Source organism: Stegostoma tigrinum, chromosome 42 (genome assembly GCF_030684315.1).
Source record: "Stegostoma tigrinum isolate sSteTig4 chromosome 42, sSteTig4.hap1, whole genome shotgun sequence".
NCBI lineage: Eukaryota > Metazoa > Chordata > Chondrichthyes > Orectolobiformes > Stegostomatidae > Stegostoma > Stegostoma tigrinum.
Genome location: NC_081395.1, coordinates 9,073,475 through 9,098,285, shown reverse-complemented (window position 1 = coordinate 9,098,285; position 24,811 = coordinate 9,073,475). Strand labels below are relative to the sequence as shown.

The 24,811-nt window shown below is 50.7% G+C and overlaps 1 protein-coding gene across 2 annotated transcripts in view; it reads right to left on the bottom strand.

The window, feature by feature from the left end:
- Positions 1–3,689: 3,689 nt before the first annotated feature.
- The window catches only part of LOC125449261 (solute carrier family 22 member 6-A-like), a 30,027-nt gene continuing 8,905 nt past the window's right edge, over positions 3,690–24,811 (bottom strand). The window contains exons 3-10 of one of the 2 annotated variants that reach the window (XM_059641618.1): positions 20,429–20,583; positions 17,166–17,334; positions 16,198–16,321; positions 13,006–13,121; positions 10,203–10,417; positions 6,473–6,581; positions 5,360–5,563; positions 3,690–4,321 (exon numbers count right to left, since the gene is read on the bottom strand). In XM_059641618.1, the coding sequence (XP_059497601.1) occupies positions 4,222–4,321; positions 5,360–5,563; positions 6,473–6,581; positions 10,203–10,417; positions 13,006–13,121; positions 16,198–16,321; positions 17,166–17,334; positions 20,429–20,583 (1,192 nt within the window). In that variant the 3' untranslated portion in view covers positions 3,690–4,221. Of the gene's footprint in view, positions 4,322–5,359; positions 5,564–6,472; positions 6,582–10,202; positions 10,418–13,005; positions 13,122–16,197; positions 16,322–17,165; positions 17,335–20,428; positions 20,584–24,811 lie in introns of those variants that run through there. The other variant, XM_059641619.1, reaches the window with a different exon arrangement.

The window sequence follows — 24,811 nt, the reverse complement described above, 5'->3', positions numbered from 1 at the left end:
GTCTCCAAAGGCTGGAATTGAACTGCTTTGAGGTAACACTGCTAACCACTGAGCCACCATGCTGCCCAGTCATCTGAGAGTTTTATTCCCTGAGGTGGTGACATTATAGAGGTTTATAAAATCATGAGGGGCATGGATAGGGTGAGTAGACAAGGTCTTTTCCACAGGACTGGGAGGGAGGGTGTCCAAAACTAGAGGGGCATAGGTTTAAGGTGAGAGAGAAAAGATTTAAAAGGGACCTGAGGGGTAACTTTTTCACACAGAGGGTGGTGCGTGTGTGGAACGAGCTGCCAGAGGAAGTGGTGGAAGCTGGTACAGTTACAGCATTTAAAAGGCATCTGGATGGGGACATGGGTAGGAAGGGATTAGAGGGATATGGGCCAAATGCTGGCAAATGGGACTGGATTAATTTAGGATATCTGGCTGGCACGGATGAGTAGGAGCGAAGGGTCTGTTTCGATGTTGTACACCGCTACGGCTCTCTGTCTGGTTAGCATGGACAAGTCGGACCGAAGGGTCTGCTTTCTTGCTGTTTGACCTCAGCCTGGTTAAGACTCCATTTCGGAGAATACTGCATGTGTCACTTATCTGTAACTTCCTCTTCTCTGTACTCTGTTAGTAATTATACACCATGACCAGTTTTGGCAAACTTCACTTTATTAAGTTAATTTTCTGTGTTCCAGTCATAGAACACATGACAAAGACAGAATATATGGGTATTCTTTTAACAGGCTTTTTGTCTTCTTCTGAAATCCTGCCCAGTGCGCAATTCCCAACTGCTGTAATTCCCTGTTCCCTCCAAGGAAGACTGCCAGAGCTGATTCAGACAAGATGAAATCTGACACTAAACATGCGACCGATTAAGTGAGCTACAACGGTTTGAAAGTCTGCTTTTAACACACGATTCTGCTTCAACTTTGAGATTGAAGTGGCCAGGAGAAACTGAAACAAGCACTGATCAGAAGCAATGAGGAGAAATGATTTATCTGGGCTCCATCACCCACTTGCTCCAAGGGCATTTGCTGATGAAAGGACACATTTCATCAAAGATTTCCAACTCGAAAACTCATCAGCGAGAGATGCTAATGTGAAAGAAAGGGGCTGAATGCCCCGTCAAAAAAAAAGCTGATTCTACCTGTGTCTGTAAGATGATCCCGAATGTCTACATCCTGCTCTCAAGTGAGCAATGTAGTGGAGGAATTTCAGTGCCAGTGTGATGCTGGTTATGTAATTACGTTCCTAAGATAGTCATTTTCTGCATCATCCCTCTAAGCAATGCCAGGACTAGTCAGGGTCAACTGACATGGTGCAAATTTAAACAAACCTGGCAGTTAACTGTCGGACGTCAACTAATTGATAACGAAACACTCCCCTTCTCCTGGTAAATCCTATGAATTATCCATTAAGGTAACATTGCTCGTACTTATTCTGAAGGTAAAATCCTCAAATCAGAATCCACTTGCTGACAATTCATTGCTCTCTTAGGGTTGAGAAAAAATTTATCGGGAATGGAGGGTTTGAATTCCAAAAATAGACTGGATAGGCTGGAACTTCATTCCCTGGAGTGTAGGAGCATGAGGTGTATGGATAAAGTGAATAGTCAAGATCTTTTCCTGAAGGTAGGGGGCTTTAAAACTAAAGGGATATATTTTTTAAGGAGAAAGGAGAGAGGTTTTAAAAAAACATGAGGGGCAGATATTTTACACAGAGGGCAGTTCACGAGTGGAATGAGCTTCCAGAGGAAGTGGTGGGTGTGGGTACAGTTACAGCGTTTAAAAGGCATTTGGATAAGTTCAAGAATAGGGAAAGGTTTGGAGGGATATGTGCCAGGAGCAGGGAGGTGGGACTGGTTTAGTTTGGGATTATGGTCGGCACAGACTGGCTGGGCCGAAGGGTCTGTTCCTGTGCTGTATGACTCTACGGCTCCTCTAATTCAGTATAAAGTGATATTCCTCTTTACGTTGTATTCTTGCAAATTGTCCAGATAAGTGCAAAATGAAAGGCCCTGGCAAAGGTAGGCCGTTAGTCAGCAGTGGACAAGCCGTTTGAGGGTGAGAGGTATGCTGTATGACACCCAGTGGTTCAGGAGTGAGAGGCCATACAGCTTACCAGCAGCAACAGTGTACATCCACCAGAGAGGAGGTCCTGAGCAGGAAAGACGGTCCGTAAACAAGAAACAGGCAGGAGTCACCCATATTGCCTTGGCTGTTGCTCGGCCATGTTCTTCTCCCATACCTCCTGCATCCCTCAAACAACTTGCATGTAACTAAGCAATCCCCTTCGTGTGGCCAACCCCATGGAATATCCAATAAGGTAACATGGCTCATTTTGAAAAGGCAATTTAGGGCAGGACTTACACAGTTAATAGCAGGCCCCTGGGGAGTGTTGCTGAGCAAAGGCAGCTATGGGGGCAGGTACATTGCTCCCTGAAAGTGGAGTCGCAGTAGACAGGGCGGTGAGGAAAGTGTTCGGTACGCTCGCCTTTATTGGTCAGTGCATTGAGTATAGGAGTTGGGACGGTCATGTCGCCGCTGTACAGGACATTGGTGAGGCCGCTATTGGAATACTGCCTTCAATCCTGGTCTCCCTGCTACAGGAAGGATGTTGTGAAACTTGGATGGGTTTTACAAATAAGGATATTGTCGGGGTTGAGCGTTTGAGCTACAGGGAGAGGCTGGGGCTATTTTTGCTGGAGCGTCAGAGGCTGAGGGGGTGACCTTATAGAGGTTTATAAAATCACGAGGGACATGGACAGGGTGAATAGACAAGGTCTTTCTCCCCCATTGTAGGGGAGTCCAAAACTAGAGGGGCGTAGGTTTAAGGTGAGAGGGGAAAGATTTAAAAGGGACCTGAGGGGCAACTTTTTCACACAGAGGGTGGTGCGTGTGTGGAATGAGCTGCCAGAGGAAGTGGTGGAGGCTGGTACAGTTACAGCATTTAAAAGGCATCTGGATGGGGACATGGACAGGAAGGGATTAGAGGGATATGGGCCAAATGCTGGAGAATGGGCCTGGATTAATTTAGGATAGCAGGTCAGCATGGATGAGTTGGACCAAATGGTCAGTTTCTATGCTCTATAACTTACTCAATAGATGAAGAAATTGATAGAATCTCGGTGAAGTTTTTGATGAGATGCCCTGGAAAATCTACTGATAAGTTACAATAAGGCCTTTACAAACTTCTGGGAGCAAGGTGACGGTAAACTAATGCCTAAAATTCTTTGTTAATAGGCCGAGAGAAGGAGGAATATCTTTACGGCCTGGCATATAGGCCAAGACAAGGAGGAATTCCTTTACAGCCTGGCTTATAGACCGAGGGAAGGAGGAATACCTTTAAGGCCTGGCTTAGAGGCCGGGGGAAGGAAGAATACCTTAACGACCTGACTTATAGGCCGAGGGAAGGAGGAATACCTTTACGGCCTGGCTTACAGGCCGAGGGAAGGAGGAATACCTTTACAGCCTGGCTTACAGGCCGAGGGAAGGAAGAATACCTTAACGGCCTGACTTATAGGCCGAGGGAAGGAGGGATACCTTAACAGCCTGACTTATAGGCCGAGGGAAGGAGGAATACCTTTACAGCCTGGCTTATTGGCCAGAAGAGGAACATGTCTTTCCACCACATGGCCTCTACAAGATTTCTCCCCCACCCCATTTCCCCCCCCCCGCCCCCCCCGCCACCTAACCCCCCACACCAGCCAGGGGCAAACACTCACAATGTATGAATCCTCCAAAGGAGTCAAGAGATCATAGGCGCCAGCAGTGCCCTCCCCTCAGGCCAGATCAGGCCTGTCTCATCGCGTAGGCTTCCCTGGAAAGCTCCCTCCCCAGTTGGAAGCCAATCCCATCAGATCGGGCTAACTGCCAGCTGCGGGATCGATCAGCGCAAGTGCGCCGCAGAGTTTAAGCTTTAAACCGCGGGGGGAGAGGGGTGGGGGAAGACCGAAATGTAATTCCAGTCCCTGCGTGTTCGCTTCGAGACAGCTGTGACTCAATCCCCTCGGTAATAGAACAGTTCGCAGCAGAAGTTGAGAATGCAACACAGTTTGGGAGAAGCGGGTGAAGAGAATACCAGTAAAGTTTGTGGATGACGAACACTGGTCTTCCTTCCCTTGAATGGCAGTATTTTTGTCTCCAAATGGCACTGATTTTGTTTTCCCTCAGGGGCATTGAAGAATGCCAGTCACCATTCAGCGAGCTACGGAGTTATCGAGAGCACACGGCCTTAGGGTAAATGGTCTGCCTCCGCCTTCGATGTGAGCGTCTCCTGTAGAGGAATCTCATCTTTCTTTGGGTCGGCATCTTTCTCCACCCTTCTCTTGGCTCTGAGCAAGAACACACTGCAGATTACAGACTGTAAATCGTGTTGCAACTTCATCTTTCTGACTCCCACCCCCACCTCTTCTTCCGGAGACGCTGAACGCCAGCGATCTGACGATGCTGTGTTTTTAACGGGATATTTTGTCCTGTCTTTGTTGTCTTGCATTGTTTTAAAGAGCGGTTTTAAGGCAAGCTGTCTGGCTGGGATGCCAAGGTAACAAAGTGTGGGGCTGGATGAACACAGCAGGCCAAGCAGCAACTCAGGAGCACAAAAGCTGACGTTTCAGGCCTAGACCCTTCATCAGACATAACTCTGATGAAGGGTCTAGTCCCGAAACGTCAGCTTTTGTGCTCCTGAGAAGCTGCTTGGCCTGCTGTGTTCATCCAGCTCCACACTTTGTTATCTGGGATTCTCCAGCATCTGCAGTTCCCATTGTCTCTGGTTGGGAAGCCAGGCTTGTTCAGCTTTTACAGATTTGCTGGGGTTTGGGAGGGTTTGAGCTACTGGGAGAGGCTGGGGGTTATTTTCCCTGGAGTGTCGGAGGCTGAGGGGGTGATCTTCTAGAGGTTTATAAAATCATGAGGGGCATGGGTGAGGCTGAATAGCCAAGATCTTTCCCAGGGGTAGTGGAGTCCAAAACTAGAGGGACATAGGTCAAAGCAATGTGTACCTGCACCCTTAGGTCCCTCTGTTCGACAACAGCATGTAAGACCCCATCATTGATTGCCTAAGACCTACCCTTGTTAGTTTTATCAAAATGCAACACCTAGCAAAGGTCCAGATTGAGCTCCATGATGAGAGTGTGGCCAACTGTGCTAATAGAGAACAGGTGCCAGGGGGTACCATGTTTGGGAGACAGCTCTGAATTCCTGATGAGCAATCCCAGACAGGGTTACGCGGTGGGAATCCTGGAGTGATGGGTGTTGGGAATGTGAGCCAACGCAGCGGCTAAAGGATGGGGAAGCCAATATTCTCCAATGGCGTGTTCGCTGTGGGTCGACAGGTAGTGCCAATCGACGAGAAAACGCTGGCTGTTACAAACCTGTTCTCCACCTCCTCGATCGTGTCCGGCAGCGGGATGTTGAGAGTTTCTGGGAGAAGAAAGCTGGCAATTCCGGAGATTATCGCCATGCCGCCGTAGATTGCCATGGGCAGAAACGCAACGTAATCGCCCGTCATTTTCACAACCGGCGCCACCATCGCTCCGATGCGGGCCATCGTGGTCACAAGACCCATTCCCGTCTGCCTGCAGAGGTAAGCAGAGAATCAGAGGCTGTTGCTAGATCATCACTCACATCCCGTGGTCATGAACGGTGCTGACGTTTGCTTGCCTCGGTTCCACAGTTTCTGGGCACGAGTGAGGACCTTGTCCACTTAACCGTTCTACGTTTGTGAGACTACTGCACTGCGACAGCCTTATCTAACTATGTTCTCACCTGCTGTCAACAGCTTGTTTCATTTCATTGAGTACCTCGATTTGAGTCTGGCCAAGAATTATAGCAGGTTTGTGGCGGGTCTCTGCAGGCTAACAGTTATGGGATCGAGAAGGGGTGGAGGGAAATGCATGGAGGAGATGATCAACCATGATCTTCAGACTCAATGAGCTGATTAGCTACCCCTGCTCCTATATATGGTGTAAGGCACCTCCTGGATTTGATGCTTCTGCTATGTAAAGCATGCGTGTGCGTGCGTGCGTGTGTGTGCGTGCGTGCGTCTGTGTGCATGCATGTGTGCGTGCCTGTCTGTGTGTGCATGCATGTGCGTGTGTGTCTGTGTGTGCATGTGTGTGCGTGTGTGTGTGTGTGTGTGTGCATGTGTGTGCGTGTGCGTGTGTGTCTGTATGTGCGTGTGTGTGCGTGCGTGCGCGTGTGTGTGCATGCATGTGCGCGCGTGTCTGTGTGTGCATGCGTGAGTGTGCATGCGTGTGTGCGTGTGCATGCGTGTGCGTGCGTGCGCGTACGTAAAGCAATGTGTCAAGTAGGTTCTCTACCTACTCGCCCGTTCAGGGAGCCCTGTTTTTATGGCCCCTAAATGGCAAAACATGCTTGAACGCTGCTCATGTTGTATCTCAGCCTCCTTCCTGTCTTTCCCCGTGACTCGCTCTCCCAGCCCAGCTTCACGGCCTCAGTTGTAACACAGAAACAGGAGAGCCCACCTGACCACGGTTGGGTATAGTTCTCCAGCGTGGAGATAACAACAGCTGAATGCAGTCGCGAGACATCCCTTTCCGATAGCAGCGAATGATGTACGAAGGGCCAGCGTGTCTGCGAGAGTGACAGAGGAAAGGGGACATCAAGGTGAATAATGTTTCCCCACGTGGTTTGGCAACTTGCGGCGTTGTCGCATGGCTCACATTGGAGCCGGGGGGCGCGGAGCGCAATAACAAGGCGAAAGGCTGCAGAAACTCGGCAGTGGCCCTGGTGGGAGCATTGGAGCGAGGGACACAGAAACAGAAATGGCTGGAAAAGCTCAGCAGGTCTGGCAGCATCTGCGAGGAAATAAATCAGAGTTAACGTTTCAGGTCCTGCATGTGTGTCTGTGCGTGCGTGTGTGTGTGTGTCTATGAGTGTATGTGTGTCTCTATGAGTGTGTTTGTGTATGTCTGTGCGTGTATGTCTGTGTGTGTGTGTTAGTGTTTGTGTGTGTGCGTGCGTGTGCGTGTCTATGAGTGTGTGTGTGTGTGTCCGTCTGTGTGTGTGTGTGTGTGTGTGTGAGTGTGTGTGTGTGTGTGTGTGAGTGTGTGTGTGTGTGTGTGTGTGTATGTGTCCCTGTGTGTGTGTGTGTGTCCCTGTGTGTGTGTGTCTATGTGTGTGTGTGTGTGTATGTGTGTTCCTGTGTGTGTGTGTGTGTGTGTGTGTGTGTGTCCCTCTGTGTGTGTGTGTGTGTGTATGTGTATGTGTGTCCCTGTGTGTGTGTGTGTGTGTTGTGTGTGTGTCCCTGTGTGTGTGTGTGTGTGTGTGTGTGTGTGTGTGTGTGTGTGTGTGTCTATGTGTGTGTGTGTGTGTCCCTCTGTGTGTGTGTGTGTATGTATGTGTATGTGTGTGTCTGTGTGTGTGTGTGTGTGTGTGTGTGTGTGTGTGTGTGAGAGAGAGAGAGAGAAACCCAGAGTGTGGTACTGTATCAGAAGGAGCCAGAAATCATGACGAGTTTGACGCCGCAGCGAAAGGGGGTAAAGGAGGGAGGCCAAAGCGGTGCTAGGAGCAGCAGAGAAGTGATAGAGAGGAAAGGTAGGTGTTAATGATTGGAGGATGTCGATAAAGGAAAATGGATCAGCTCAACTGAAGGCCAATGGGGGTAAGCAAAATTCAGGACAGAGTTTATCTTCTGCAGTTGTCGAGTTCAATACTGGGCCTTCATGGCTGTAAAATGACATATTGTCCCCTCAGACTTGCTTTGGAATTTATTGGAATGCAGGACAAAATTGAGAGCATTTCCAGAATCTCCCCAGTCTGATGGGACAAGCCTGGATCTATGTCGCTAAGCAGCGAAGAATCCCTCCAGTGTGGAAGCAGGCCATTCAGCACATCGAGTACACAACAACCCTCTAAAGGGCATCTCATCCAGGATCTCACTCATACCCAATCCCCGTAACCCTGCATTTCCCCATGGCTAGCCCACCTACATCTGCACATCCCTGGGCACTACAGGACAATTTATCACGGCCAACCCACCCTAACCTGCACATCCCTGGGCACTATGGGACAATTTAGCACGGCCAACCCACACTAACCCGCACATCCCTGGGCACTATGGGGCAATTTAGCACGGCCAATCCACCCTAACCCGCACATCCCTGGGCACTATGGGGCAATTTAGCACGGCCAATCCACCCTAACCAGCACATCCCTGGGCACTATGGGGCAATTTAGCACGGCCAATCCACCCTAACCTGCACGTCCCTGGACACTATGGGACAATTTAGCACGGCCAATCCACCCTAACCTGCACATCCCTGGGCACTATGGGGTAATTTAGCACGGCCAATCCACCCTAACCTGCACATCCCTGGACACTATGGGACAATTTATCATGGCCAATCCACCCTAACCTGCACATCCCTGGGCACTATGGGACAATTTAGCACGGCCAATCCACCCTAACCTGCACATCCCTGGGCACTATGGGACAATTTAGCACGGCCAATCCACCCTAACCTGCACATCCCTGGGCACTATGGGGTAATTTAGCATGGCCAATCCACCCTAACCAGCACATCCCTGGGCACTATGGGACAATTTAGCACGGCCAATCCACCCTAACCTGCACATCCCTGGGCACTATGGGGTAATTTAGCACGGCCAATCCACCCTAACCTGCACATCCCTGGGCACTATGGGACAATTTAGCATGGCCAATCCACCCTAACCTGCACATCCCTGGACACTATGGGGCAATTTAGCACGGCCAATCCACCCTAACCTGCACATCCCTGGGCACTATGGGACAATTTAGCACGGCCAATCCCACCCTAACCCGCACATCCCTGGGCACTATGGGACAATTTAGCACGGCCAATCCACCCTAACCTGCACATCCCTGGGCACTATGGGACAATTTAGCACGGCCAACCCACCCTAACCTGCACATCCCTGGACACTATGGGACAATTTATCACGGCCAATCTACCCTAACCTACACATCCCCGGGCACTATGGGACAATTTAGCACGGCCAATCTATTTTTGGACTGTGGGAGGAAACCGGAGCACCCGGAGGAAACCCACGCTGACACGGGGAGAATGTGCAAACTCTACACGGACAGTCTCCTGAGGGTGGAATCGAACCCAGGCGCTATGAGGCAGCAGTGCTAACCACTGAGCCACCGTGCCACCCAAAGCTAGTAGGTGGTGGGCCTTTCAGCTTCAGAAACCTCACTTTTAGCAGCACATTCAAATGGGCCTGGAATGGGCTGACAGCCAAACCAACCTTGCTCTCCCTCTCCACACATTTCCTTGGGCCTTTCACCCAATTCCCATTCCGCCTCTGGTATTGTGTGTTTGGATGAGAAGATGGTGTGACGGTACCGAAACCTGAGGCCTAGTTGCCAAAACGTTGCCAACCCCCGGCTCCACCCCCGCCATTCCCCCCACACACAAACACACACACACACACACACACACGCACACACACACACACACACACACACACACACACACACACATACACACACACACAGGCATATCTCCACAGAGCGGCAACTAGGCCTCAGGTTTCAGTACTGTGGAGGAGGGTTCATTCCCTTGGCCTTCTGACTCAATTCCCGCTACGGGACCTGATTTTGTGCATTTGTGATAGAGGATCAGGGCTAAGCCTGAGGCCTAGATGCCAAAATGATGCCAACCACACACACACACTGGTTTATCTCCACAAAGAAGCAACTAGGCCTCAGGCTCAGCCCTCTCTGTGGAGATAAACCAGTGTGTGTGTGGTTGGCGTCATTTTGGCAACTAGGCCTCAGGCTTAGCCCTGATCCTCTATCTCAAACGCATTACATCAGGTCCCGCAGCGGGAATTGAGTCAGAAGACCAGGGAATGAACCCCAACCCCCCACCCCCCACCTCCCCTGTCCATGGAGCCTTGTGATGTAGTGCCAGCGCTGACAGGGAGAACAAGGTTGGCCTGGGACAGCTCTTGAATCCTTGTGGGGCCCCGAGAAAGAAAGATGCCCCTTTCTGGGCAGGGAGGTATCCTGTCAGCACCACTCCTGGGATCCTGCTGTGCACTGCCAGGTTTGGCTCCACGCGGGACTCTCAAAAACCCACTTCAAATGTCACAAGAATACGACGGTGCCAACTGAGGTAAATCTCCTGCATTCTTCTTGGAGAGGGCATTTCACCTGAGGCCTGTTGGAAAGGTGGTAGATGTGTGAGGTGCGCAAAGCCTTACCTTTTGGAATTAAGATGTTTATGATGATGATGCTGCCCGCAAGGATAAGGGAAGTGCCTTGCGTGAACCGTCTGCCTATATAAGTTAACGTCACAACGCCAAGAAGCTTTGCGGGAATGTCGACCGCTCCGAAAATGACCTGGATGAGGTAAATGTCAACTCCAAATCCTTGCAGGTCTATCGCTAGCCCATAATATGCAAAGCTGGTTGAGAACCTGGAGGAGGATGGAGACGGTCCAGATCGAGATTTATCAGTGGTAATGACTCTGGGCCAGCATTTCAGAACTTCAAGCTAATTCCTGGAGGCTAGATAACAAAGTGTGGGGCTGGATGAACACAGCAGGCCAAGCAGCATCTCAGGAGCGCAAAAGCTGACGTTTCGGGCCTAGACCTTTCATCAGAGAGGGTCTCTGATGAAGGGTCTAGGCCCGAAACGTCAGCTTTTGTGCTCCTGAGATGCTGCTTGGCCTGCTGTGTTCATCCAGCCCCACACTTTGTTATCTATGAATTCTCCAGCATCTGCAGTTCCCATCATCTCTAATTCCTGGAGGCTATTGGGTTGGAATCTACCACCTCTGATGGCGAAATTTGACTTCCATAAAAATCTGGAGTTAAAAAGTGAACTTAATGGAAATTATGTATCCACATCGCCGTTAAAAAAAGTCCCCCATCTTGTTCAATAATGTCCCCTTACGGAGGTCATTGGGTCATACAGCATGGAAACAGACCCTTTGACCCATCCAGTCCTTGCTGACCATAATCCCCAAACTAAACTGGTCCCAGCTGCCTGCTCCTGGCCTATATCCCTCCAAAGCCCCCTTCGATGACTAACTACTCCCTAACTGGTCTAAATTCTACTGGAACACTGTTCAAATAAACACAAGTTCCACTTAATAAACCCAGATAAGAAGAGAACAATGAATTCTAACGTAATCTCTCCAAGTCGGCACAGACTGTCTTCCAGAATTATTACAAGATAATGTATGGCTTAGGAAAGGTGGACGCTAGGAAGTTGTTTCTGTTAGGCGGGGAGACTAGGACCCGTGGGCACGGAATTAGAATTAGAGGCGGTCAATTTAAAACTGAAATGAGGAGACATTTCTTCAGCCAGAGAGTGGTGGACCTGTGGAATTCATTGTCACGGAGTGCCAGGCCGTTAAATGTCTTCAAGGCAGAGATCGATAAATTCTTGATCTCACAAGGAATCAAAGGCTACGGGGAGAGTGCAGGGAAGTGGTGTTGAAATGCCCATCAGCCATGATTTAAATGGCGGAGTGGACTCGATGGGCCGAATGGCCTTACTTCCACTCCCATGTCTTATGGTCTTATGGAATGTTCTGTCAGCTCCGGTGTGGGGAAAAGACTGCTGTTGTCCCTCTAAGAGCTTGTGCTTTCCTCCTTTCTATGTCTATGTAAGAATGAAAGGCAGTATTCAGTTGGCCTGCCATCCCTGTTATCACTTCACTATAACTTCACACCCCCAGCACCTATCCCAACCTTCCTGTTACTATGAACCAGATAGTTCCTCAAAATATTTTCCAAAGGTAGCCTAGACCCTAACTTTTTCTTATTTTCAAAGGCAGATTGTAAAGAGTTTGTTTCCAAATGTGAAACGACCATTCAGACAACTCGGCGCTAAGCAAATGACAATTATGTAAACACTGTAGTTAAAATATGACCAAAGAGAAAGGAATTTAGAATAATTTAACTGTATTGGAAAGCGTAACAGAACAAAGGATGTATTAACTACTACTGATTAACTGTTGCAGCCCATTAGCACACACGTCTTGGCAAAAACTCAGATACAGACTCTCACTTGCAGTTCTCCAATCCAGGAGGAAAAAAACAATCAAGAGAAAATTCCAAGAGAGTAGCAGCCCGGAGACATTCGCTGAGGTTTCCAACTCTGTTGAGATCCCAGTAGCTTCTGATGCTACTCAGAAATCCTGATCTGGGAGAGCTGGTCACACCCACTCAGACAGTTTAAAACTAAAAATCCCAAGGCCTCCCAAGATATTTACTCAAGTGGTCTTCAGTAGGCAGATCAACACCTCTGCCTTACAACCCCTCTTCAAAAAAAAACTAACCTCTCAAAGGGACAGCATTGTTACACTGTGTCCCATAAAAATTATGTCCTGAGTCCAGTTCAGAGCCCATTAGTACATTGATCATAGAAAATACAGCTCAGCAACGGGCCCTTCGGCCCACAGTGCTGTGCTGAACATGACACCAAATTAAACTAGCCCCTTTTACCTGCCTTTGGTCCATATCCCTCCATTCCTTGTATATTCATGCATTTTTCTAAAAGCCTCTTAAATGTTCCTATCGTTCCTGCCTCCACCACCATTCCCCGGCTGTGCGTTTCACACTCCAACTGCTCTCTGTGTAAAAAACTCGCCCCTCACATCTCCTTTGGAACTCCCCCCACACCTCGCCTTTAATACATGTCCCCGAGTATCAGACATTTTAACTCTGGGGAAAAAATTCTGACCATCAACCCCGAGCTATGCCTCTCATGGTTTTATAGATTTCTATCTGGGTTCGAAAACTCCGGAGAAAACAACTCGAGTTTTCCAGCCTCTCCCTTTAGCTCATACCCTCAAATTCTGGTAAATCCTCTTCTGCACCCTCTCCCCAAAGCCTCTATGTCCTTCCTGTAACGTGTTGACCAGAATTGAACGCAATACTCTAAGTGTGGCCTAACCAAAGTCTTATAAAGCTGCAACATGACATCCTGACTCATGCACACAATTCTCCGACCAATAAAGCCGAGTGTGCCGTACACCATTGTTTAATACCTTACCAGACAAGCATTGTACAGTAGGCAGTCTTGCACATCACTGGTGTTTTGAACAGATCAAGCACACTGTACTTTCCCTTCATGTTCAACAGTTCCTTCTCCATACTGGACTTGAGGATCTTTGGGAGCACACACAACGAGACGAAACATCAGTATCACGGCGTGTTTCCGTTCATCGCTTAAGAGCGTGTAAAACATGGTAAGGGGTAGACTGTATAACATGCCCTCCATCACCACCATCCCCCCACCAAGCCTGTAATGCCATCCAACAGATCGTGGGATTCCCTACAGTGCAGAAAGGCACCATTCGGCCCATCGGGTCTGCGCCAACACTCCAGGCTCATGATCAACTTATGACCCAGTTTTATTAAGGATTGAAGAGCAGGAGCAGCCTCTCTTACAATAAAAGGTATATGATGAGGCTAGGAATTATAAAGAAAGGCTGGGAGTTCTTTTGTGCTGGAGCGTAGGTGGTTGAGATGAGGCCATCTAAAGGGTTATACAATAATGAGAGATATAAATGGGCAGAATGACAGATTTCAAGACTAGGGGGCACTTACAGTGAGAGGAGAGAGACTTTGAAAAGGCACGGGTGGGGGCAACCTTGTTTTACACAGAGCATGCGGAATGAGCTTCGGGGAAGTGGTGGGTGTGGGTACAGTTATAGCGTTTAAAAGACATTTGGATAAGTACATGAACAGGGAAAGGTTTGGAGGGATATGGGTCAGGATCAGGCAGGTGGGACTGGTTTAGTTTGGGGGTTATGTTCAGCGTGGACTGGTTGGGCTGTTTCCATGCTGTAAGGCCCTACAATTTAATTAAGATCATAAGGAGCTGTAGACAAGATATGGTGACTCAGGATTTTGCAGGACAGCTTAGATATTCAACTGAAGTAAAATGAAAAGGTTGGAAAGGTCTCTGTGGCAACAAAAAGGGACTGCAGATATCCTCTCTGATGAAGGGTCAAGGCCCGAAACGTCAGCTTTTGTGCTCCTGAGATGCTGCTTGGCCTGCTGTGTTCATCCAGCTCCACACTTTATTATCTAAGATCCCAAATTATCAGCTTCGACGATATCGGCTACGTAGGGATGTTGCCGGGGTCGGAGGGTTTGAGCCACAGAGAGGTGCTGGGGCTATTTTCCCTGGAGCGTTGAGGCAGTGACCTTACAGAGGTTTATAAAATGATGAGGGGCATGGATAGGGTGAATAAACAACGGTCCTTACCCCCAGGGTAGGCGGAGTCCGAAACTAGAGGGACATTGTTTGTAAAGAAGTAAAGGGACATTTTCAGAAGTGCGTCAAACAGAGAATATCGCTGTAACAGAGCAATGAGAAAAGTTGCTGCCAAACTGGTACCTGAAGTTGAAAGATAGATATGAAATGGTCTTATCCAGCACGCACCCTGCCCCCCACCCCCCCAACTCAACGGGTACAGACAAGGTGAAAGCCAACTGTCCATGTACTCAAAGCTAAAACGCTGGCGATCTGAAGCAAACACAGTCGACCACGAGCCAGTCCACAGTGTGCAGAGATGCGCGGGCTGGGCGCAGTAGCCCTGGGAAATGCAGGGTGATGGGGATAGGATGGGTTTGGGTAGGAATGCCCTTGTGGGGGTGGGGGCGGTTGGCGCAGACTCAATGGGAAGAATGGTGTCTTTCTGCACTGTAGGGAGTTTAGATCTATTGGAGTGGCATTGCAGGCTTGTGGGGGCTTCTATACAGTCTACACCTTCCCACAGTTTATATGCTCCCAGGCGTGAAAGAGTACATCTTACATCTTATCATTTCTGCAGAATGTTACAAAACACTTGAAAGTCAAAGATAACAAAGTGTGAAGCTGGATGAACACAGCACGCCAAGCAGCATCTCAGGAGCTTGGTCTTGGCCCGAAATGTCAGCTTTTGTGCTCCTGAGATGCTCCTAGGCCTGCTGTGTTCATCCAGCTCCACACTTTGATATCTTGGATTCTCCAGCATCTGCCGTTCCCATTATCACTTGAAAGTCAAATAATCGTTTTAGGTTTTAACAGACTGGTTAGACTGAGATGGGAAAGCGGAGGGTGGAGAGTCTTTGAGCTACTAGAGGAATCCACTTGCTGATAATTTAACCGAGCCATCAATTTGATTCTGTGTAAAATGGAAACTCACAACCTGTGATAATGTTACAGCCACAGTGATACCAGCTGAATGTTCCATTATTCTGCCACAGCATTTCAGTTGAGCAGGGAACGAAGAGTTTGAGACTGCGCACCTCTCACAATGGGCAAGAGATGGGTGTTTAATTTGACTTTACAAGCAGAGCGAGTCAAGGTGCTCGACAGGCGACAAAGTGTTGCACTGAAATAACTCCAGAAAAATCCTTATTTTGGTATTTATTCACATGCGGCAAGTCCGTGACGCTGAGCCAGCTCTCGAAGTGAGCAAAACCCCTGACGTTCCTGTTTATATCTGTCAGCCAGGGCTCCCTAACTGGACCAGGTTAATAGCCCCAATCGGGGAACTCAGCTGTCCTCATTACAATCACTCCACCCACAGTGGATAACCGTCGGACTTCCTATTGCTTCTTGCACTCCCTTAACAGGCCCCGAAGTGCTGTAATGCGTGGTCGCTGTTGCCAGGTAGAAATACTAACACAGAAAGATCCCAGTATCAGCTATCAGCTTCAATGTTATCGGCTATGTAAGGATTTTGCCGGGGTTGAGGGTTTGAGCTACAGGGAGAGGCTGGGGCTATTTTCCCTGGAGTGTCGGAGGGTGACCTTACAGAGGTTTATAAAACCATGAGGGGCATGGATAGGGTGAATAAACAAGGTCTTTCCCCAGGGTAGGGGAGTCCAAAACTAGAGGGACATAGGTTTAAGGTGAGAGGGGAAAGATTTAAAAGGGACCTGAGGGGTAACTTTTTCCCACAGAGGGTGGTGCGTGTATGGAATGAGCTGCCAGAGGAAGTGGTGGGGGCTGGTACAATGACAACATTTAAAAGGCACCTGGATGGGGACATGGATAGGAAGGGTTTAGAGGGATATGCTGGCAAATGGGACTGGATTAATTTAGGATATCTGGTCAGCACGGATGAGTTGGGTCGAAGGATCTGTTTTCGCGCTGTACGTCTCTGGTCCCCCAAACAGCAGTGGTGCGTGGTCTGGTGGGGGGGGGGAATCGGCAACACAAAATCTAAATTTTAGAGTCAACACTTACAGCTGTGGTGAGCTTTTCGCCCTCTTCGTCCTTGTTGTTCAGCTTTGCCACCCGCTTGAGATGTTTCAGGGCCACGTGGGCCTTGTTGTTCAGAATGAGCCAGCGCGCTGACTCCGGGAACCACCTGACCACAAGAGCAGCACCTTAGCGAGAACTCCCGCAGTCCATTAAGGAGACGTCACTGTTAACAACCATGCTATAAGTGTCGCTCTTACTCCCTGCTCTGTCCCCTTCTCAATGTCACTCACAGGACGAGGGTTTCGCTGGCTGCTTGACGACCACTCCTGCCACATCGCTGTGGGCCTGGAGTCACGTGTAGGCCAGACCAGGTAAGGATGCGAGCTTAGTGAAGCAGATGGGTTTTTCCCAACAACAGATTCATGGCTATCATTGAACTGTTAATTCCAGATTTTTTTTTGTTGAATTCAAATTCTACTGTAGTTATGGATACACACATGGTGTTGGGGGGTGGGGGGGATGGTGGCGACCTGATTGAAGTTTATACGATTGTGAATGGCGCGCATGGAGTGGGAACTATGAAGGCTTGTCCCCAGGGTGGAGGGATCACTTACGAAGGGATGCAGGTTCAAGGTGCGAGGTGGGGGCAAGTTTAAAAGAGACACAGGTTTTTCCCACAAAGGGTGGTGAATGCCTGGAACACGCTGCCAGGGGAGCTGGTGGAAGCAGACATAGTAGCTGCATTTGACAAGCACCTGGACGAATAGGAAGGGAATAGTGGGATAGGGATCCTGTAAGTGAAGGCAATTCTATTATGGAAGGGCAAAACGGGTCAGCAGAGGCTTGGAGGGCCGAAGGGCCTGTTCCTGTGCTGTGCTGATCTTTAAAGTTGCCCTCACGAGGCATCTTCGTAACTCCTGACCTCCCTCCACCAAACCCGCACCCCCCCACCCCACCCCCTGACTCTCTCTGACCCTTCATCCCCTCCTGGCACGAGTGCCCGTCTTTACCATGCGGACAGGAAGAAGATACAAAATGGAGCGGCCACGGTGAACTGCAGCCAGCGCCAATCTTGGATTGTGAATGCCATGCCAGCCAGGATCAGCTGGCCGAATGTGTACGAATAATTGAAGTAAGTGGAAACTGCGGTCCGCACTTTCGTCGGGATCCATTCGAGGCCTGAGAGGAATTAAGAACGAGAGAGAGGGAGAGAGAGAGATTCACGGCACTAAATCAACGATATGACTCACTTGCTTCGTTATGTCGCTGTGGAGGTCACAAAGTGTCCCAAAGTGACTCAAAGACAATGAAGAGCATTTCAAATGCAAGCGGTGATCGAGTGTAGCTAATCCCCTCCAGATTATTTATCACAGCAATGAGCAGCAATGACATGTGGGGGAATAGATGGACGAACGAAGCTACCGGTGGTTTTTATAGGTACCAGCGTGGGTCATACCTGCTGGGACCTCACTCAAGTAAGCTCAGTACAGTCCATGAGTGCTTCGGGTGTTAGCACGGCCACCACAGGGACCCCGGTTCAATCCCACCCTCGGGCGACTGCCTGCGTGGAGTTTGCACATTCTCCCCCTGTCTGCATGGGTTTTCTCCGGGTGCTCCGGTTTCCTCCTACAGTCCAAAGATGCACAGGTTAGGGTGGATTGGCCGTGTCAAATTGTCCCATAGTGCCCAGGGATGTGCAGGTTAGGGTGGATTGGCCGTGCTATATTGTCCCATAGTGCCCAGGGATGTGCAGGTTAGGGTGGATTGGCCGTGCTAAATTGTCCCATAGTGCCCAGGGATGTGCAGGTTAGGGTGGGATTGGCCGTGCTAAATTGTCCCATAGTGCCCACGGATGTGCAGGTTAGGGTGGATTGGCCGTGCTAAATTGTCCCATAGTGCCCAGGGATGTGCAGGTTAGGGTGGATTGGCCGTGCTAAATTGTCCCATAGTGCCCAGGGATGTGCGGGTTAGGGTGGATCGGCCGTGCTAAATTGTCCCGTAGTGTCCAGGGATGTGCAGATTAGGGTGGATTGGCCGTGCTAAATTGTCCCATAGTGCCCAGGGATGTGTGGGTTAGGGTGGATTGGCCGTGCTAAATTGCCCCATAGTGCCCAGGGATGTGCAGATTAGGGTGGATTGGCCGTGCTAAATTGTCCCATAGTGCCCAGGGATGTGCGGGTTAGGGTGGATTGGCCGTGCTAAATTGTCCCGTAGTGCCCAGGGATGTGCGGGTTAGGGTGGATTGGCCGTGCTAAATTGTCCCATAGTGCCCAGGGATGTGCAGGTTAGGGTGGATTGGCCGTGCTAAATTGTCCCATAGTGCCCAGGGATGTGCAGGTTAGGGTGGATTGGCCGTGCTAAATTGTCCCGTAGTGCCCAGGGATGTGCGGGTTAGGGTGGATTGGCCGTGCTAAATTGTCCCATAGTGCCCAGGGATGAGCGGGTTAAGGTGGATTGGCCGTGCTAAATTGTCCCATAGTGCCCAGGGATGTGCAGGTTAGGGTGGATTGGCCGTGCTAAATTGTCCCGTAGTGCCCAGGGATGTGAGGGTTAGGGTGGATTGGCCGTGCTAAATTGTCCCATAGTGCCCAGGGATGTGCAGGTTAGGGTGGGATTGGCCGTGCTAAATTGTCCCATAGTGCCCAGGGATGTGCAGGTTAGGGTGGATTGGCCGTGCTAAATTGTCCCATAGTGCCCAGGGATGTGCGGGTTAGGGTGGATTGGCCGTGCTAAATTGTCCCATAGTGCCCAGGGATGTGCAGGTTAGGGTGGATTGGCCGTGCTAAATTGTCCCGTAGTGCCCAGGGATGTGCGGGTTAGGGTGGATTGGCCGTGCTAAATTGTCCCATAGTGCCCAGGGATGTGCAGGTTAGGGTGGATTGGCCGTGCTAAATTGTCCCATAGTGCCCAGGGATGTGCAGGTTAGGGTGGATTGGCCGTGCTAAATTGTCCCGTAGTGCCCAGGGATGTGCGGGTTAGGGTGGATTGGCCGTGCTAAATTGTCCCATAGTGCCCAGGGATGAGCGGGTTAAGGTGGATTGGCCGTGCTAAATTGTCCCATAGTGCCCAGGGATGTGCAGGTTAGGGTGGATTGGCCGTGCTAAATTGTCCCGTAGTGCCCAGGGATGTGAGGGTTAGGGTGGCTTGGCCGTGCTAAATAGTCCCATAGTGCCCAGGGATGTGCGGGTTAGGGTGGATTGGCCGTGCTAAATTGTCCCATAGTGCCCAGGGATGTGCGGGTTAGTGTGGATTGGCCGTGTTAAATTGCCCCATAGTGCCCAGGGATGTGCTGGTTAGGGTGGATTGGCCGTGTTAAATTGTCCCATAGTGCCCAGGGATGTGCAGGTTAGGGTGGATTGGCCGTGCTAAATTGTCCCATAGTGCCCAGGGATGTGTGGGTTAGGGTGGATTGGCCGTGCTAAATTGTCCCATAGTGCCCAGGGATGTGTGGGTTAGGGTGGATTGGCCGTGCTAAATTGTCCCATAGTGCCCAGGGATGTGCAGGTTAGGGTGGATTGGCCGTGCTAAATTGCCCCATAGTGCCCAGGGATGTGAGGGTTAGGGTGGATTGGCCGTGCTAAATTGCCCCATAGTGCCCAGGGATGTGCGGGTTAGGGTGGATTGGCTGTGCTAAATTGTCCCATAGTGCCCAGGGATGTGCAGGTTAGGGTGGATTGGCCATGCTAAATTGTCCCATAGTGCCCAGGGATGTGAGGGTTAGGGTGGATTGGCCGTGCTAAATTGTCCCATAATGCCCAGGGATGTGCAGGTTAGGGTGGATTGGCCATGCTAAATTGTCCCATAGTGTCCAGGGATGTGCGGGTTAGGGTGGATTGGCCGTGCTAAATTGTCCCATAATGCCCAGGGATGTGCAGGTTAGGGTGGATTGGCCATGCTAAATTGTCCCATAGTGCCCAGGGATGTGAGGGTTAGGGTGGATTGGCCGTGCTAAATTGCCCCATAGTGCCCAGGGATGTGCGGGTTAGGGTGGATTGGCTGTGCTAAATTGTCCCATAGTGCCCAGGGATGTGAGGGTTAGGGTGGGTTGGCCGTGTGATGATATGCAGAGCATCAGTGCCAAATGTCCTGCTTCCACGCTTTGGGGATTCTGCAACATTGAAAACAGCTGCCGAATCACCAACGCAGCTTTTTCTACTCTTTCCACCTGCCATTTGGCATGAGCATTTTCAGATTAGTCCTCGTCAGGACGCTGCGGTTTCAGGAGCCCTCAAAGGGAAACGACAAAATGACTGGAACTGGGTAATTCATGTACTCAGGCAGAAAATGTTGAGTATGATCCCTGACAGTGCCATCCCACAGAGGAACCTCCAGAAGCAGAACAAGGGATAGGAGGACGAGAAAGCAGCACAAGTTCCAGACACCGCCATCTGGAAGTGTGACCACAGCAGGAGCGTCCGTCTCCCAAACCTGTCAATGAGAAACACATTCAGATAAAGTGACTTATTCCATCACATTCCCATTCGCCAACCACTTCACCTGCCAACCATCTCTCAAAGGTACGTCTTGGGAGCTGCCTCTGCTGGGTTTCTCGAGGGTGTTGCGCATGATCTTCAGATCTCAATCTTCCAGCTGTCACTGGACCATAGGCCAGCACTGAGCTTGAGGGGAGGCTGGTGCCCTAATCCATCAGATTGTCCCGTTTCTAACAGCTTCACGTTTGACAGAATTCCTGCAGTGTGCAAACGGGCCACTTGGCCCAACAAGTCCACACTGACTCTCCAAAGAGCATCCCTCTACAGCATTCCTGTAACCCTGCATTTCCCACGACCAATCCACCCTAACCTGCACATCCCTGGGCACTATGGGACAATTTAGCACGGCCAAGCCACCCTAACCTGCACATCCCTGGGCACTATGGGACAATTTAGCACGGCCAACCCACCCTAACCTGCACATCCCTGGGCACTATGGGACAATTTAGCACGGCCAAGCCACCCTAACCTGCACATCCCTGGGTACTATGGAACAATTTAGCACGGCCAATCCACCCTAACACGCACATCCCTGGGCACTATGGGACAATTTAGCACGGCCAATCCACCCTAACCCGCACATCCCTGGACACTATGGGACAATTCAGCACGGCCAATCCACCCTAACCCGCACACCACTGGGCACTATGGGACAATTTAGCACGGCCAATCCACCCTAACCTGCACATCCCTGGGCACTACAGGACAATTTAGCACGGCCAACCCACCCTAACCTGCACATCCCTGGACACTATGGGACAATTTAGCACGGCCAATCCACCCTAACCCGCACATCACTGGGCACTATGGGACAATTTAGCACGGCCAATCCACCCTAACCCGCACATCCCTGGGCACTATGGGACAATTTAGCATGGCCAATCCCACCCTAACCCGCACATCCCTGGACACTATGGGACAATTTAGCATGGCCAATCCACCCTAACCCGCACATCCCTGGGCACTATGGGACAATTTAGCATGGCCAATCCACCCTAACCCGCAATTCACTGGGCACTATGGGACAATTTAGCACGGCCAATCCACCCTAACCCACACATCCCTGGGCACTATGGGACAATTTAGCACGGTCAATCCACCCTAACCCGCACATCACTGGGCACTATGGGACAATTTAGCACGGCCAATCCACCCTAACCCGCACATCCCTGGGCACTATGGGACAATTTAGCATGGCCAATCCCACCCTAACCCGCACATCCCTGGACACTATGGGACAATTTAGCATGGCCAATCCCACCCTAACCCGCACATCCCTGGACACTATGGGGCAATTTAGCACGGCCAATCCACCCTAACCCGCACATCCCTGGACACTATGGGGCAATTTAGCACGGCCAATCCACCCTAACCCGCACATCCCTGGACACTATGGGACAATTTAGCATGGCCAATCCACCCTAACCTGCACATCCCTGGACACTATGGGGCAATTTAGCACGGCCAATCCACCCTAACCTGCACATCCCTGGACACTATGGGACAATTTAGCATGGCCAATCCACCCTAACCTGCACATCCCTGGACACTATGGGACAATTTAGCATGGCCAATCCACCCTAACCTGCACATCCCTGGACACTATGGGGCAATTTAGCACGGCCAATCCACCCTAACCTGCACATCCCTGGACACTATGGGACAATTTAGCACGGCCAATCCACCCTAACCCGCACATCCCTGGGCACTATGGGACAATTTAGCACGGCCAATCCACCCTAACCCGCACATCCCTGGGCACTATGGGACAATTTAGCACGGCCAATCCACCCTAACCCGCACATCCCTGGGCACTATGGGACAATTTAGCACGGCCAATCCACCCTAACCTGCACATCCCTGGGCACTATGGGACAATTTAGCACGGTCAATCCACCCTAACCCGCACATCCCTGGGCACTATGGGACAATTTAGCACGGCCAATCCACCCTAACCCGCACATCCCTGGGCACTATGGGACAATTTAGCACGGCCAATCCACCCTAACCCGCACATCCCTGGGCACTATGGGACAATTTAGCACGGCCAACCCACCCTAACCTGCACATCCCTGGACACTATGGGACAATTTAGCACGGCCAATCCACCCTAACCTGCACATCCCTGGACACTATGGGACAATTTAGCACGGCCAATCCACCCTAACCCGCACATCCCTGGGCACTATGGGACAATTTAGCACGGCCAATCCACCCTAACCTGCACATCCCTGGGCACTATGGGACAATTTAGCACGGCCAATCCACCCTAACCCGCACATCCCTGGGCACTATGGGACAATTTAGCACGGCCAATCCACCCTAACCCGCACATCCCTGGACACTATGGGACAATTTAGCACGGCCAATCCACCCTAACCCGCACATCCCTGGGCACTATGGGACAATTTAGCACGGCCAACCCACCCTAACCTGCACATCCCTGGACACTATGGGACAATTTAGCACGGCCAATCCACCCTAACCTGCACATCCCTGGACACTATGGGACAATTTAGCACGGCCAATCCAACCCTAACCCGCACATCCCTGGGCACTATGGGACAATTTAGCACGGCCAATCCACCCTAACCCGCACATCCCTGGACACTACGGGGCAATTTAGCACGGCCAATCCACCCTAACCTGCACATCCCTGGGCACTATGGGACAATTTAGCACGGCCAATCCACCCTAACCTGCACATCCCTGGGCACTATGGGACAATTTAGCACGGCCAACCCACCCTAACCTGCACACCTTTGGACTGTGTGCGGAAACCGGAGCACCCGGAGAAAACCCACGCAGACACGGGGAGAATGTGCAAACTCCACACAGACAGTCGCCCGAGGGTGGGGTTGAACCTGGTCCCTGGCGCTGTGAGGCATAAGCTTGTGAACATTACTTAACTCCCAGGGATTGTTGTTTTGCGTATGTTAGATGGTCAGTTTATTTTCTGCTGTCATGACAGCCTGGTCTCTTTAATGGACAAGGCCTATTAGTGGAGCTAGCTACTTTTAATTGGGAATGCAGAGGGGTGGCAGGATAGGGGAGACAATGATCTTGTGGCATTATTATCGAACTGTTAATCCAGTAGATCCAGGTCGCGTTCTGGGGACCTGAGTTCCAAACCTCTCAGGGCTGAGGGTGGCATTTGAATCCAACCAAATTCAGAAATTCAGAGTCTACTGATCACCATGAACCCATTGTCAATTATAGTGCGGGTACAGTTACAATTTTTAAAGGGCATTTGGATAAGTACATGAATGGGAAAGGTTTGGAAGAACGTGGGCCAATGTGGCAGTAGTTTAGTTTGTTATTGTGGGCAGCATGGGGCTGCGTTTGTTTCTGTTCCAACAGTAATAAAACCCCATCTGGTTCACTAATGCCCCTTTAGGGAAAGAGACTGCCATCCTTACCCGGTCTGGGTCTACATGTGACTCCAGACCCACAGCAACGTGGTTGACTTTTAACTGTCCTCTGGGCAATTAGGGATGGGCACTAAATGCTGGGCCTGGCCAGCGATACACTCATCCTGTGAATAAATTTCTTAAAAGAAACACCTTCCGTGACTTCCTGGAATGAAGAGGACTGACCAACCCCCCACCCCCCCAACACCCCACCCCCGGCAGCCATCGCCATCTTCCTTTCCAATCGACAGAGTATTCGCCCCCACGCCCCACCCCGTTTCACAATGACCCTGCCTCTCTCTCTGTCACTTCTCCCCTCACTTCCTCCTGCTCCCTCTACGGCCCGGCCCCTCTTCACCTTGCCACCCCCTCCCGCGTATCCATGCCACTCTGCCAGCTCAACCCTTGCATCCCCCACCACTTTACTCCCATGAGTCCTCATTGCTTCCTTCGCAACTGGCTCACTTCCTCTGCTCCCTGCCACGCTCCCCCCCCCCACCCCCACAAACAACGGCAGGGACAAGAGGGGATTGGGGAACCCAAAGGTGGCCATGAAGAGGGTGGGATGGAGGAACAGCAGGGTGGTGGGAAATGCTGGAGAGCATAGGAGAGTAAAAGTCGGCGGGGGGGGCACGGTGGAAGGTTCCAGAACCGTATGGCATGCTCTCTTCTGCCTCTCTTTGCTGTGGATCGCCTCCTGTGTGGTCACTGGTGGGGCAGGGCATGAATGTTGCCATGTCTTCAGCCCCGACC